General features: G+C 46.6%; 1 protein-coding gene across 4 annotated transcripts in view; it reads right to left on the reverse strand.

Annotated features, from left to right (window-relative positions):
* Window positions 1-326: 326 nt before the first annotated feature.
* Window positions 327-15,114, reverse strand: part of KDM4B (lysine demethylase 4B) — a 74,775-nt gene continuing 59,987 nt past the window's right edge. For all 4 annotated transcript variants that reach the window (XM_053999321.1, XM_053999320.1, XM_053999317.1 and 1 more), the window contains 8 exons: window positions 12,546-12,622; window positions 12,304-12,359; window positions 11,721-11,829; window positions 6,391-6,576; window positions 5,736-5,900; window positions 4,912-5,031; window positions 3,972-4,064; window positions 327-3,279 (listed from right to left, as the gene is read on the reverse strand). In XM_053999321.1, the coding sequence (XP_053855296.1) occupies window positions 3,094-3,279; window positions 3,972-4,064; window positions 4,912-5,031; window positions 5,736-5,900; window positions 6,391-6,576; window positions 11,721-11,829; window positions 12,304-12,359; window positions 12,546-12,622 (992 nt within the window). In that variant the 3' untranslated portion in view covers window positions 327-3,093. The remainder of the gene's footprint in view (window positions 3,280-3,971; window positions 4,065-4,911; window positions 5,032-5,735; window positions 5,901-6,390; window positions 6,577-11,720; window positions 11,830-12,303; window positions 12,360-12,545; window positions 12,623-15,114) is intronic.

Raw genomic sequence — 15,114 nt, forward strand, 5'->3', positions numbered from 1 at the left:
CTCGACCTCCAAAAGCTTGGTGGGTTTCAGTTCCTTTGTGGGCTTTGTGTGGGTGTAAATTCCAAGAGTTCCTCCCCACTGGACAATTCCTCAGGAAAGCTAAAAAGCTGCAAAAGACTGGAAGTTGGAGATTTCTTTTCTTTCACATAACCTGCAGCATCAGCCTCATCCTGCAAGAACTGGAGTTTATCAAAAAGCTCTGGATGGGAAATTTAAGGTGTTTAAATGAAGTTTCAGGAAGATGCTGCTGTTTGAGGAGGTTCAACGACCTCCTGCTGCACAAGACTTGAAACTTAGAAATGAAGAGACTTCAACCCCCCAAAAAGTGTCATTCTGAAATGCTCAACAGCTTTTAATTCATTTTGAACCTAGAGGCAGAGAAAAAAATAGGCAAAAAATACATCACAGCCTTCATCTAGGGGGAGAAAGAAAAAAAAAAATCATTGTTTTTATAGCACATAATCAGACACAAATATATTTCACTGGAGGAAGGGGTAGGAATGTGCATTTCCTATTTCCTTTTCAATAGGCTGATGCCCAGAGGCCATCAGTATGGCCACTATCCTGAATCTGCACAAGTCATTCCCAAACCAAAAAGAGGGATTTTAAAAATAACAAAAAGAGAGAAAAGCCTTGCACCAAGGAAGGGCATTCGACAGTTCCAGGTTCATGTTTCAACATAACTCAGCATGTGAATATGGGGTGAGGAAACACACTTCTGTTTTTACAATATAAATAGTATTTGGGAAAGGTACTACATATGGATACAGCTATTGCAGGACTCAAACATGCAGAGGAAATTCCCCGTCGCTCACAACCACTCATCCCATCCCACCCTTCCCTCCCACCTCCAAAAAAATTCCTCTGCTGGTTAAATTTCTCTTTCAATTGTTTTAAATATTTCTCTCGTGGCCTGGCAACATTCTTAAGTCTTTTATACAGCAAGTTTTCTATTTAATCACATTTCAACCGACGGGAGACAGCTCTGTAGGAGGAACAACCGAGGCTCGGGAGAACCTTGCCAATTTTTTTAAACTTTTATTAGTCTCAGTTTGGTTTTATTCGTGGAGACATCTACTGAAAACGTCAAAAACTCAGAAATACAAAAAAAAAAAAAAAAAAAACAAAAGCAGAACCCTGTTTCCAAGGTCTTCCAACCACGCACGCGCGGCCACGCACACAAAAAGGACCCGTAGCAGAGGCAGGAGAAAGGATGAGACTTCCAGTCCTCAAGGGAGAACAAAACCAAAGTAAAAAAAAGAATTAAATTGCTTTATTCTATCTCCACTCTTTCACTAGGACAGTTTAATACCCACGGAGTCTCTTAAGATGCTAATCTACCATCTGCTAGCCCACAAATCCTTCCCACTTATTCCCTTAAAGATCCAGCCAGAGCGTTGCTTAACAGCCTCTCCCCAGAACAACGACCACCTTGCAAAGGGGCTTAAAAATAAGAATAAAAACAAAAATATTGTCTCTCTCCATCCAGTAATTTCAGGGAATTAAGTGGGAAAGATTGCAGTGCAGCATTCCAGGTTGCTCAGGCTGGGGCGTGGAGTGAGGGGAGGGTCCGGGTGCCCTCTCCTCTCTCCCCCCTGCACCTGAACCTTCCCAGCTCTGCCACGGCCCCTGCCAGCTCAGGACCAGCACTGCCTCGTTCTGTTCTCTCCCTCTGAACCGACTGAGGTCCTCCAAAGAGAGTGGAAGACTTTCCAGTGACTTCGGCGGGGTTTGGATGAGGCTCTTTCCCAAGCACTGCTCCACATCAGCTCTTCGGCCCGAGGCGATTTCCAAACGTCCAGGTGGGAGCTGCCCACTCAACACTTCAGGGTTGGGGTCTGCCTTTAATGCTCCTTCAATCCTCAGTGAGCTGAGTCCAATCAAAGGCAGGGCTTGCACTCCTCTTCCCCAGGAGTAAATCACAGGCTCAGTCTTTACTTAAGGAAAGGATGTCACGACAATCAGATGTTTGAGGAATTTCTTCTTTAATAGGATAAAAGAAAAACATACAAACACCTCCCAAGCTTCTGTCATGGAATGATTCTCACACTGTAAGGAGCACAACTCAAAAAAAAAAAAGAAAAAATTAAAAAATAAAGAGACAAAGGAAAGAGAGAGGAGAAGTGCTAAGGGAGAAGTGCTGCCAGGGAGCCTCTCGCCGCTGCGGACGGGGGTGGCTCGTGGGGAGCTAACACAAGCAGCAACAGAACACTTGCCAAACCAGGGTGGCACACTGGAACTCAAAGCCATGCTGATCCTGAACTAGAAAGCAACTGTGATGGCAAAGATGGGGAAGGAAGATGACAGGAATGAGCCAACCTGGCCATTTCTTCCCTAAGCCCCTCCCTGGTGACGTGGCAGCGATGCCAACATCCATCCCAGGGCTTTCAGAGAGCCAATGGCAGAAACATCCCAGCGGTGAACATTTCTTCCCCCACCTTCCCCAGCTTACAAAGGTAGTGTTTCTTTACAAAAGAAGAACCCAGAACATTCCAGGACATCTGCTCTTGCTCTCCCTCTCCCCGCTGTAACATCAGTCACAATTCGTTTGGGGGTGAGGGGGGAGGATTTAATTTATTTTCTGTTTTAAAGCCATAATCTAGAAAAATGTTTTGTGGAAACTTTCATTTTCCTATTTTTGCTTGCTTTTTTTTTTTTAATAATGCTCATTCATAGAAAACTTCACAAAGGTGACGTCTATGTACAGAAAACACGATTCCAAAGGCTGCTTCAGTAGTCAATGTAATAGCACCTTGAAAGACAAAAGTTTGACAGATTTGAAAAAGTCATTTTGTTAAATTTTAACCCTTTCCTCATAAAAAAGAACCAGTCACAAAGCTCCATCTGTAGAAACTCTTCCAAAGTCTCCGTGTGAAAAGCTGAAAGGTTTCCAAGATCCCCAGCTCTTGGTCAGCAACTCCTGGCAAGGTCGAGGTAGCAGCCAGACAGGGATTTCCTGCAGTCCAAACCAAGAGGAGATGAAAGAAATTCACAGCAGACTATTGCACAGGGCTGGTCTTCCATTCCACAGTTTCCTATTTATTTTTCCACTAACTCAAAAAGGGTTAATTGAATATTTTCAATGAATCCTGATTAAAACATGTTGCTCTGAGTCCCAGGCTGGTACTGTGTCTGCAACAGGCTCTCCATAAAGGCCAGGTAATCTGGGGGTTGTCCATATTCTTCAGGATTTCTTGGATTCCCCAGCCGGGGACGCTTGGCTGCTCTCACTTCATCTCCCAAAAACACATCTTCCTGAGGGGCCCCAGTGCTGAGGGACTGCAGGAGACACAAAACAACCATTAAAGGCACAGCAGGAAAACAGGGAGATCCCCACAGTCCCCTTGGGCTGGGAACAACCTGGGCATTCTCCAGCCCCATCACCTGGTTAAGTTAAATGAAATGGCTTTAAAGGGTAAAGCACCAGGTCTGAAAACACCCAGCAGGTCTGGAACCAAAAAAAAACAAAAGCTATGAAATAAATCCCTCATCTTTTCTAGGCTCTGTAATTCCACTGTATGCACTTAGAGACAGCCTGATCTTGTAGATTAAGAGATTTATAGGTAAGAGCCACACTCTAAATCTCCAGTTTGGTGAGAAAAGGGGGTTTGGTCTCACGGTGATAATCACTTCTCCAGAAACCCCTGAGCTGCAGCCCAGCTCACCTCACACTCGGACAGGATGACTCCATATAAATGAATTCATATGGTGTAAAATGATCTGAACATAATCTTTTAACCAGAGAAAATAAAACTCGGAGCTGAACACATGCAAGGGGAAATCATTTCTGTGCCTCTCAAGCATCCTTGGCCAGGATTTCTTCCACTCTGTGTATTTTGGGAATGACAAGCAGTTTTACAGACACAGAAATTGGAGGCTGCATTCACCTAATGTCTAAAAAATACATGAAGAAAATGTGAAGAGGTTCTGCAAGCTGCAGCTGGTTTATTGTTTGCTATTTTGGTACCCACCAGGCGAGACTTGACTCTCTTGGGAAGCTCTTCCTCCAAGGTATAAATATCCCCACGCTTTACCATTAGCTGAGAGCCATCTTCAAACTCCACCTGCAGGGAGGCAGAAGATGAACTCAGAGCCAGCATTTGAACAGCCCATTCCCAGCCTGTGCCACACCTGGGCCCTCCAGGAACACCCAGGAAGCATCAGGGGCCAGCTCCCATGGATGTCTCCAGGGCTGCTGTGGAATGAGCACTCCCAAGCTCTGGTGAGGATGCTGAGCCCAAAAAGTGCTGCTTTCAGTGCTGTTCAGGCACCTCTGTTTTATCCAAGTGGATTCATTCAGCTCTCCATGAATCCCAAAATATCTGTACTCCAGCTGGCCCAGCACCTCACATTTCTACTGATTTTTGATTCATATCCCGAAAAAAGCAGCTTTTCACATATAATGAAAGCAGCCCTCTGTTCAGGCCAATATGGTAATAAGAATTTCTTTCATCTTAAACAAAGCATTTTCACAGGTCACAAGGAAACAATTCCAGCTACTAAAGTACATTTGTATTTCAACCAGCAGAAATAGTCAGCCAGGTACAAAAAAACTCCTCCCATGAAACTCTTTTTGCTAAGCACTGATTATATAATGAATTATGCATCAGATGTTCCAGGGATGTTTATTCATTGAAACGTGCACAGCAAAATGTTAAAACTATTAAAAGTTTTTAAGGGATTCTTATTTCCTTTGCCCAAGACTTTAATACACTTTTCTGCATAAAGCAGAAGGACACAGAGCACAGTTTAATAGGGGGTGTCAAGTTCAGGCTAGACAAACTCAGAGGGAATAAATCATCTGCTCCCAAATCCTCCTCCTGCTCTGCCCAGCTCCAGCAGCCCATCCCTGGTGCAGGCTCAGCTCTCCCATCCTGGAGCACACCCCAGGGATCCCTCTGCCACACTCACCTGGTAAATCTGACTGATCTGGGCTGCAATGAACTTGGCCTTGTAGATGATCCCGTCCGTCCACTGCAGCTGCACCAGCTCCCCCTCCGGAGGGGGCCCCATCCGGATGCAGTCCCTGCTCTGAGGACAGAGAGAGAAGGGTCAGAGACACAACTCCACCAGAGCTCAGGAGCCAGAGGTGTGCTAAAATCACATGGTAATGAGCAATAAGGTACATTTCTGCACTTGTGATTAATTGTGGGCATCTCAAACAAAACCAGCCTGAGACCAGCAATCGACTCTGGCAGCTCCTTCTGCTGCCAGCACCCAGTTCATGGACATTTCTCATTACAAATCCCACAACATCACATCTCCTGTATCTCAAAAACAAGCAGGGCAACTCAGTGAATCAGTGGCACGATCAGGAAGGCAATGCATGAGCTGACAAATCAGCCTCTTCTAGACATTCTCTCTATTAAGTGAATTCCCTGTTTTGAACCAGAAGTGCTTACGAACAATCTGCTTCCCCCATGAATCACACTTGTCAGTTGAAAAATAAGATTATTCAACCACAAAACAAATAGGATGAAATTTAGAACAAACACTGCTTTCTGTGAAGTCATCTGCATTCAGCAAGATCACATCTTTGTAAAGCAACCAAAAAATAAATGAGATAATGTCAGAAACAAGATCTGTCATGAAGAGCGGGATGAGATTTTCTAGGCAAGCAGCAACTTAAAAATTAAAATGAAAAAGTTGAGTTTTGTTTTGCTGTTCCACCCCAAGGCACAGATCACAGTTTGTACACTGCCTGTGACACAGCAGTGTCCCCAGAGCTGCCTTACAATGATGCTCTCGGGGTAAACGTTGTCACTGTAGGAGCCATCGTCGAAGTTCACTTCGTAGAAGGTCTGGGTGCTGGTGCCGATGACCCTGCAGCGATAGTAGAGCCCGTTCCTGTTCTTGGTGATCACTGTCTGCCCCAGGGCCACCTCCCTCCGGAACGGGACCTGCAGGGACACAGCAGGATCAGCTGCCAGCCACAACTGCAAGAGCTGGCTCCAAAATTCCATGGAATCATGGAATGGTTTGGGTGAGGAGGACCTTAAAGTCCATCCAGTCCCACTCCTGCCGTGGCAGGGACACCTTCCACATTCTCAGGGTGCTCCAAGCCCCGTCCAACCTGGCCTTGGACACTTCCAGGGATCCAGGGGCAGCCACAGCTGCTCTGAGCACTCTGTGCCAGTGTTCTCCCCTCTTCACAGCTAGGAATTCCTTCCCAATATCCCACCCAAAGCAGCCCTCATGCAGATTAAAGCCATCCCCAACAATGACTGCCTGGACAACCCTTCTGCATTAAAAGCACAAAACATTTTGAGCCAACACGGGTGGGGAGAAACTATTTTTAAAAACCCCAAAAACCAAACAACACAACAAAACCCCAAATCCCCCAATCCAACCCCCCCAGAACAGAAGCCCAAATCCCAGCCCAAAACCTACGTTCTGGTTTGCTGCTTTGTGCTTGAAGCAGGTGATGGACACGACGTAGGGCCAGTCGTCGGGCTCCATGGGCACGCCGGCCGCGTGCGCGCACGTCACGTGGAAGGACGTGGAGCAGTGCTCGTAGGAGCACTGGACACAGGCCCCAGACACCTTCTTCATCCTCTTCCTGCAGTACACACACCTCTGCAAGGGAACACAGCTGCAGTCACACCCAGCTCTGCAAGGGAGCACAGCTGGAGTCACCTCTGCAAGGGAGCACAGCTGGAGTCACCCCCAGCTCTGCAAGGAACACAGCTGCAGTCACACCCAGCTCTGCAAGGGAGCACAGCTGGAGTCACCTCTGCAAGGGAGCACAGCTGGAGTCACACCCAGCTCTGCATGGGAACACAGCTGGAGTCACCTCTGCAAGGGAGCACAGCTGGAGTCACACCCAGCTCTGCAAGGGAGCACAGCTGGAGTCACCTCTGCAAGGGAGCACATCTGGAGTCACACCCAGCTCTGCACGGGAGCACAGCTGGAGTCACCTCTGCAAGGGAGCACAGCTGCAGTCACCTCTGCAAGGGAACACAGCTGGAGTCACACCCAGCTCTGCAAGGAACACAGCTGGAGTCACCTCTGCAAGGGAGCACAGCTGCAGTCACCTCTGCAAGGGAGCACACGTGGGGCTCACACCCAGCTCTGCACGGGAACACACCCAGAGCTCAGATCTCTGCTGGAGCCCTGCAGAGACCCCACAGCCCCCACGGCACAGAGCCCGTGGCTGCAGTGCCACAGCCAAAGTGTTGTTCTGTGCCAAGGGGTCAGGCCCACACGGCCAGGACTGTCTGTGTGCACCCACTCAGGATCTCTGCAAGCCAAGAAACTCCAGCAGATATTGTCATTCCCTACCTCAGCACTCCCGTGGCCATGCCAGCACCTCCAGTCACTCAGCCCTGCAGAGCCACGCTGGGCACAGACAGACTGGGCTCCAGTTTGGACTGGGCTCACTGGAACCAGGCAAACACCCACCAGTGGTACCAGAGAACTGCTGCACCCTCACCCTCCTCACATAAACAGTGCACCTACACTTCATTAATTCCAGCAGCAGCTGGATCCTCACAGGTGCACTGCTGGAAAAGAACATTTCCATTTTTCTGAAAGGACAGAACGCAGTAACTGGGTGGCAATTTGCTCGATTCTATTTAATGGGACATTGTATTGATCAGATCTCATGGAATATAAAATCATATAATGGAACAAAAATACTCTGTGTTTATTTTAGATGCATAAGCATATCAACCATAAATATTTTATCAGCATCCACGTCAGATGAGCCACTGTAGATAATTCAGTCAGTTTTGCAAACAAAAGAAATAAACACATTGTATGAAAAAAACAGAATTATGGGGGAAAAAGGTCTGAAATCTTGGAGACATTTTCACATTCATTTTCTGCAAAGCAGATCCAGTTATGAGGTAAATCGATATGTGTGACTGCTTTAGAAAGAAATTACATTTTCTCAAAGCTAAAAATCCTGAGCCTGATGGCACTGACAGTGAGCAGGAGCTATAGTGGGAACAAGACAAATTTTCTCACTCCCTATAACAGCACCAATTCTTGTTTCCAGCCCCTCAGAAATACAGAAAATGAGATTTTGGGAATCCCAGTCTAAAGAATGGATGCTTGCATAATGTTTCCAGGGATCCATTTGGAAACACCACTCAGTTTTTAACATTTCCAGGAATCTGTCACTAATTAGCAAATCCCAGAATGGTTTGTGCTGGAAGGACCTTAAAGCTCATCCCACTCATCCAGCCCCATCCAATCTGGCCTTGGACACTTCCAGGGGTGGGGCAGCTTCTTTACCTTATCCGAGGCTGGGACAAGGCAAATCAGGGCAAAATTAATATCACAGACATGAGACAAATGTGCCTTTCATGGTTAAAATGAACAAAAGATGTCCCTGACCATGGCAGGGGGTGGAACTCCAAAACCTTCAAGGTCCCATCCAACTCAAACCATTCTGGGATTCTGTGATTTCTTCTCCAGGAACATTTCTCTTCCTTGAAAGCAAAAGATGCCAAAGAACAGATTTGTTCTTCCTTATTCCTGTGCAACACCCCCCTCCCTCTCTGGGCTCTGCCCCACATTTATATGAAATAAGTCCCATTCCTTCCTATGAATTAACTGAAGGCAGTTTGTTTACACCAAAGATTAATTTGGCCTTTTTACACAAATGAACAAAAGCCAGGAAATTCAAAGCCAGAGCCTGAGTGCTGCCAGAACGTGGGTTTAGCCTTTAATAAGCTGAGCCTTTATCACTCTGCAAACCATGTTCCAGAGGCTGATAAGCACCAGGAAAGTGCACAGCAGGACTGAGGGGAGTCAATAGCACAGATGCCTTTATTAACCTGTCAATATCCCCTTGTCCCAGCAGTAGGGACAGCTGCTGACACACAGGGGGCTCGGGGGGGCATTAACCCTCCCAGGGCAGGAATCTGCCCCTCCTGATGCCAGCAGGACTCTGCCAAGCCAGGATTAGCACACAGCCAGTGCCACCCTGTGCCCACACAAACTCCCTGTGACAGGCACAAGAGCTGCAGCAAAGGGATGTTCAGAGCAAATATGATCAAAAGATAAATGTGAGTGACAGTGAGCCTGATGTGTAAGGAGTGATGGAGGAAGTGACAATTCTTGGCTGTGAGGGTGGTAAAACACTGGCACAGGGTGCCCAGAGCAGCTGTGGCTGCTCCATCCCTGGCAGTGCCCAAGGCCAGGTTGGACAGGGCTTGGAGCAGCCTGGCACAGTGGAAGGTGTCCTTGCCCATGGCAGGGGTGGCACTGAGTGGGATTTAAGGTCCCTTCCAACCCAAACCAGTCTGGGATCGTATGAAAATGCAGATCTGGAAGTGTGAGAGATGGGATGGACAGAAATACCAGTGCCAAGTGCTGGGGGAAAGCTGCACATGGAGATTTAAAGGCATTTTCTGTGGGAGGGAAAAGAGTCCAAAGCACAGGAGAGAAATCTTCGGAATAAATGCACACCAGAGTCAGGTCACTGCTGAGAGTAAGAAATGGGCTGTCTGCTGCATGATGAACACTGCAATTCATTTACTCCACTGAGGAATGACAGCTAATTATTCCAAATTTCCACGTCATAAATAATTTACGTGCACAGGCCTGTAATGTGCCATCAATCTGGGAGCAGGAAACTGCAGTCCTGAAAATGGTGCCATACCCACAAAAGGACTGAAAAGTCTGTGCTTGCACAGGGAGACCTGGTCCATGCTTAGAGAAAAGGATAATATTCCTTTCACCAGATCACTGCCACTCCTTGGTACCTCAGCCCTCATCACAGGAACTTAAAACAATAAAAAAATATTAAAAAATCAAATTATAACCACGGATAACCCCTACCCCCTCTCTCCTCCACTACCCTCATCTATTTACATCAACTGTCCTCACCCTTCACATCACTCCTCCTCTCCTTTTCCATGTTCTCCAGCCACAAAGGTCATCTTCCCAATTTTATCAAGTACTGCACCAAGTCCATCGTTGCCAAAGTCAGGAGCTCCAATGCCATCACCTTTTAGTCACCCTCAGTTTATCTTCCTAACTGCAGCTGCTCACCTCCAAAGCACTCAGCCCCCAGCTCCTCCACTGACTCCCCACACGCTCCAGGAATTACCTGCAAATTCCCATGAATTAATAAAACTCCCCACCATGGCTCATGAGTCTCTGCACACAGTCTTATCCAATTTACACTCCCTTTGTACCTCACACCCCACACCACAGCCTCTGTATTCTGCCATCCAAATTAATCGTTTAATCCTTACCTAATTGATAACTCTAAAACTTTCCAAGTGAAGGGCTTAAAGCCAGGCTTTGACATTTGAGCTACAAGCCAGGCTCTGGCTAACAGCAGCATAAGGAATATGTGCCTGTAAATTCCAACACTGGCCTGTGTAAGTCGAGGCACTTCAAGCAAAAATTCTCCAGGTTCCCTGAGAAAGGAAGAAAACACGAGGTGCAAATGGAATACAACAAACAAAATTTCTTTCCAGAGCTCCAGCAGCATTTGGACAACACTCTCAGGGTGGGATTGTCCAACTCAGGATATTCTGGGATTCTATGAAACTTTGCAGTTTTAATTGAGGAATGAAGGAGAAATAGGTGCAGTGAGTCCATGCAGAGGTTCTGGTAGGCACAAGCTCTGCTCTGGAGCAGAGCAAAGCAACGGAGTCAGACACACACAGACACTGCCCTGACTCTGCAGGACTGCCAGGCAGCCAAGGAAGGGTTAAAGAATTAAGTCATGTTTCCTTGAGAGGCTCCATTAAGCAATACAAGTGAGTGTTGTGTAAAAGGATTTTAAGTTCAGCGTTACAAGTGCTGGTAATGAAGAGGATGCACGTTGGAAGTGTCAGCTGATCCATAAAGAGCCACCGCTGCAAGATTTATCACCCTGGCACTGCGCTGCCCCATCACTCCTGCTGAATAATGAATGCTTTTTACATTCACATTTGTGTACAAAACCCATTTGCACAACAGAGAAATAACTCTGGAAGCAGGGATAGGTTCCTCCTAATCTCTCACCCGGGCTCGCTGCACTAAGTAGCAGCTCTGTTAACGAATCCATCAGCACTAACCCATCTATCACTGCTCCAGCACCTTCCCCATCCCACACTGTGTCACCCAGCTGACTTCTGTACCAAAAAAGCAGCAAAAGCACAATTTATTTTGCAATAACACACTATAGTGATGGAGCATTAACTAACATTAAGATAAATTGCTCTGAGCTAATGAATCGTCCATTACTAATCCCTCGGATGAGGCCACACAGCTAAATAACAACTTGGAGCTGGGCTTGTATTAAAATCCTTGCAGTCTTGCCTTGCAGTCAGGGTCACAAAAATGTTTATTCATTTCTACAAGAGATTTCTTGATAGAAAAAGAGAAATGTTGTAAGGAAAGGTGAATTAGAGATGAACAAGTCAGCTTCTCTCTAGTCACCATGTCCCTCTGCACTCCTGCTGTGCAGTACTCGGAGTAAACGGAGCTTTCAGGCACTTTACACCTGACTGCAGGTGGGAAGGAGTCCCAGACTCTGCCCAGGATACAGCACACACCCAGAGAGTAAAGGCACAGCTGGAAATCAGAGCTGGTTTTGTGTGAAAGAGCTGACAGGGCTCAGCAGACACAAACAATGCAGCTTTTGTTTGGAAGTGAGAGCGAGATCACCTCCAATCTCAGCTGCTTCACGAACCCACACAATGATTTTCTGTCTAGTTACAGCTTTTCCCTTTGCCTCTTGTCCCCAAACACTGTCCCCAGTAAAAGACACCCACCAGTTTCCACCTCTGCTCGGGGATGGCGCTGATATCCACAGGATGACGCTCTATGACATTGAGGAAACGCGCCTCGGGGACAGCAATAGCACAGATTACATGGACCCACCTGGGGAGCAAAGTGAAGACACAAATCAGGGCCTGCCATCATTTGAATGAAATGCTCAGGAGGGCAGTTAACATTTCCCTGCCTCCCTCAGCATCGAAGCACATTTCCAGGGGTTGGCAGCCTTGGCAATGTTCCCAATCAACTGTTAATCAGGGTGGCACAAGGTAAATGTCTCTGGAACAACAGAGATCAACCTTCTTCTACACCTGATATTGCACAGTGCTAAACATTCTCTGAGAAGACTTTTCTCTGAGAAACAACCACATTCAGCAGGAGTTCAGAAGCTCTGCTGTCGAGCAGCCTGGTGCAGTGTAGGGCAGCACAGTCTCTTGGGCTCATCCTGCCAAGTCAGCGAGGAGCAGTTCACTCCAGAACCCCAAAACTTGCTGCTACACTGAGCATTAAGACCAAATTCACAAGACAAGGAGATAAGGTGCAGCATGGAAGGAAAACACACTCAGAACCAGCACTCACCGGCCATCAGTGGTCATCTGGAGAGCTCCTCCCCTGAGATTGCACAGGCAACATTCCTGCAGGAACACAACCCCTTCAGCACGCGACCCAAAAGCTCTGCCAGGCTGTTCATCCTCCCCAGAAAGCAACTACACCCCACCTGGGATGTCAAAGGCCACGTGAATGCTCCCACCACCCATGTGTGTTAAGCAGTGAGTGATGCCAGCAGTGCCAGAGGGAAGGGTGCTGCGTGCAGTCCTTACCGCTGCCCAGGCGCCGGCCGAGCACCGCGAGCACGACCAGCTCTCGTTCACCAGCTCCGGGCGTATCCCGTAACAGCCTGCAACAAACAGAGCCACAGCCTCCTCAGAGCAGGCCTTTCACAACACTTCCTAGTTTGACTCCATGACTTTTCAGTTCAGAAGTGACTTTGAGAGCGTTTGAGGAACTGTATTCCACAGGCTCCGACAAAATCGGAATTGGGACCAGCAGGTCTGAAAACAAACAAACAAACCAAAGCCCCCCACACAGGTAACCCTCACATTTGTTTTTCACTTTTCTAAGGACTACAACAGCAAGACTTTGTTTCTTTAGGCAGGAACTGGGCTCCAAGGTGATGCCACCACTGCTGGAGTACACCCACACATCAAAACAGGGAAGGGCATTGAATTTTGGCAAGGTTGAAGCAGCTACTTTTGCTGTGTGGTGTTATGAGGAAGGACAAGCCCAATAATACTGCAAGGAAATTAAATACCTGCATTCCACGTAGTTAGCAGTATTTAATTTAAGGTTATAGGAAGTGTTAAAAACATTTCATTTTACAGAGCATCAATTACTGTAATATGCAAGCACCAAATCCTCCTACAACACCACCAAAATAGTAAAGTGGTATTATGCCCATTATAAAGGCAGGGAAATAAGAACAAAAAAAATCCTTAAAATTCTATAAAAGGCACTAAGGTTTGTCACTGAAATAACAGGGAAAAGACACAAATACAGTTTTGGAAAAGTAGATCTATGTGATTCCTGCAAGCTTGTAAAGTGAGTGGAAAATTGAAGATAAGCATCTCAACTAATACACAGCTCGTTCCACCCAGCCTCTATCCTTCCTAACAAAATCTCATCCAGCCTTCACCTATCCTAACAAACTGAACAGAAAATTTCAGCTGGGAACAACAATCTCAAATTACTGAATTAAACTTAAAAGAAGACATTCAGAAAGCACTGGGGTTGCTACCACAGCCTGATTTATAAATATCATCCACTTAACCAGATAAACAGCATGTCAAAAAAAAGTCAATACTATGGATCTGCAGCTGCTCTCCACATCTGAGGTCTCTTTTCATCATATGGCAAATCAGGGCAGCAAATTCCACACAGGCCTAGAACAAGGACAGGGGTTTTCAGTCCAAAACTGAGCTGAGGGAGAGCCAGACCCTGAGCACAGCCTCAAGCTGCACCAGGGGAGGTTTAGACTGAAAATGAGGAAAAATATCTTCATGGAAAGGGTTGTAAAGCTTTGGAACAGCCTGTCCAGGGCAGAGGTGGAATCACCATCTCTGGAAGTGTTCAAAACATCCATGGATGTGGCACCTGGGGACATGGCTACTGGTGGGCAGGGTGGTGATGCTGGGCTGACATCTGGACTTGATGGCCTCAAAGGTCTTTTCCAACCTCAGTGATTCTGTAAGGGCAGAACAGTCCCATTTACTGAACCCCAGGTTGTCCCATAAGGATAATCCAAGAAAAATATGCTCTTTTTATGGATTTTGTCAGTGCCTCAAAAGCCCAGAAACCTTCCCAAACCTCTGTAGGGCCTGGCTGCTGGAAGCCAGCACAGTTTGAGAGGGCACTTCCCAAGAACACACAGGCTGCCAGCTGGTTTTAGTCAGCCAAAATACATCTCACCACTGCAATCCTGCAATAAAAGCAAATGGATTCTCTGCAGCAAAGTCAAAGGGATGTCACAGAGCACAAGGAAACAACCAGGCACTGGAGCCTCCATCAGATTTAACACCTGTCCTGTCCTACCCTCAAAGGGAGAGTACAGCCAAAATATAAAACTGAGTTTCTCTAAAAAAAGATGGATCTCAGGTCTGAGCCTGCAGATTAACATCATCTTGTCCATACCCCTCTGTCCTTAAACAGAATTTGGCCACAGAAACCATTCTGATAGACTGGACTATTGCAGGCCTAAGGATGGACAAGATGCAGCAGCCCTGAATTGTGAAGGCAGGATGAAACCTTCCTCCTCACACCCACTCTGCATCCCATGGCCTGATTAGCCAGAAATGACCATAATTAGGGATTCAGCACAGAAACAAAAGTTGCCTTCCAGTTCCCCAGCCCTGCCGAGCTGCACGGGGACCTGCAGACTCTAAAATTGGAACAACAAAAGTAATTCCAGCTGATGCAAGTCAAATAAGATTCCCCATCTGTCAAGATCAAACAGCTGAACAGTAATTCGTCACAAATGTTAACTGGATGCTGTACAATCTCCACTGAAGGTACACTCCACCAGGATTAATCAGATCTTCTTTTAGACATAACTATCAGGGAAGCAAACAGACATATGTTCCCTTTTGTAATCAAGTGCCATTACTACAAACACTATCAGAGACACTAATAAAATATATCTCAAACTACTCCATAATCTCTGCTGCATGCAGGAACAATATAGCCTCCCCCAGCAGAACAATATTGGAACGAAATATGTGAGAGAAAAGAGTGCAATAAAGCCTTTGAGTTCTGCTTTATTACAAAAAAATGAAAGGTATCAAAAGGAAGAATCTTTTCTGTGAGACAGAGAAGAATCAGCCAACAAAATAAGCA

The sequence above is a fragment of the Vidua macroura genome, chromosome 26, assembly GCF_024509145.1.
Source record: "Vidua macroura isolate BioBank_ID:100142 chromosome 26, ASM2450914v1, whole genome shotgun sequence".
Classification (NCBI taxonomy): Eukaryota; Metazoa; Chordata; class Aves; order Passeriformes; family Viduidae; genus Vidua; species Vidua macroura.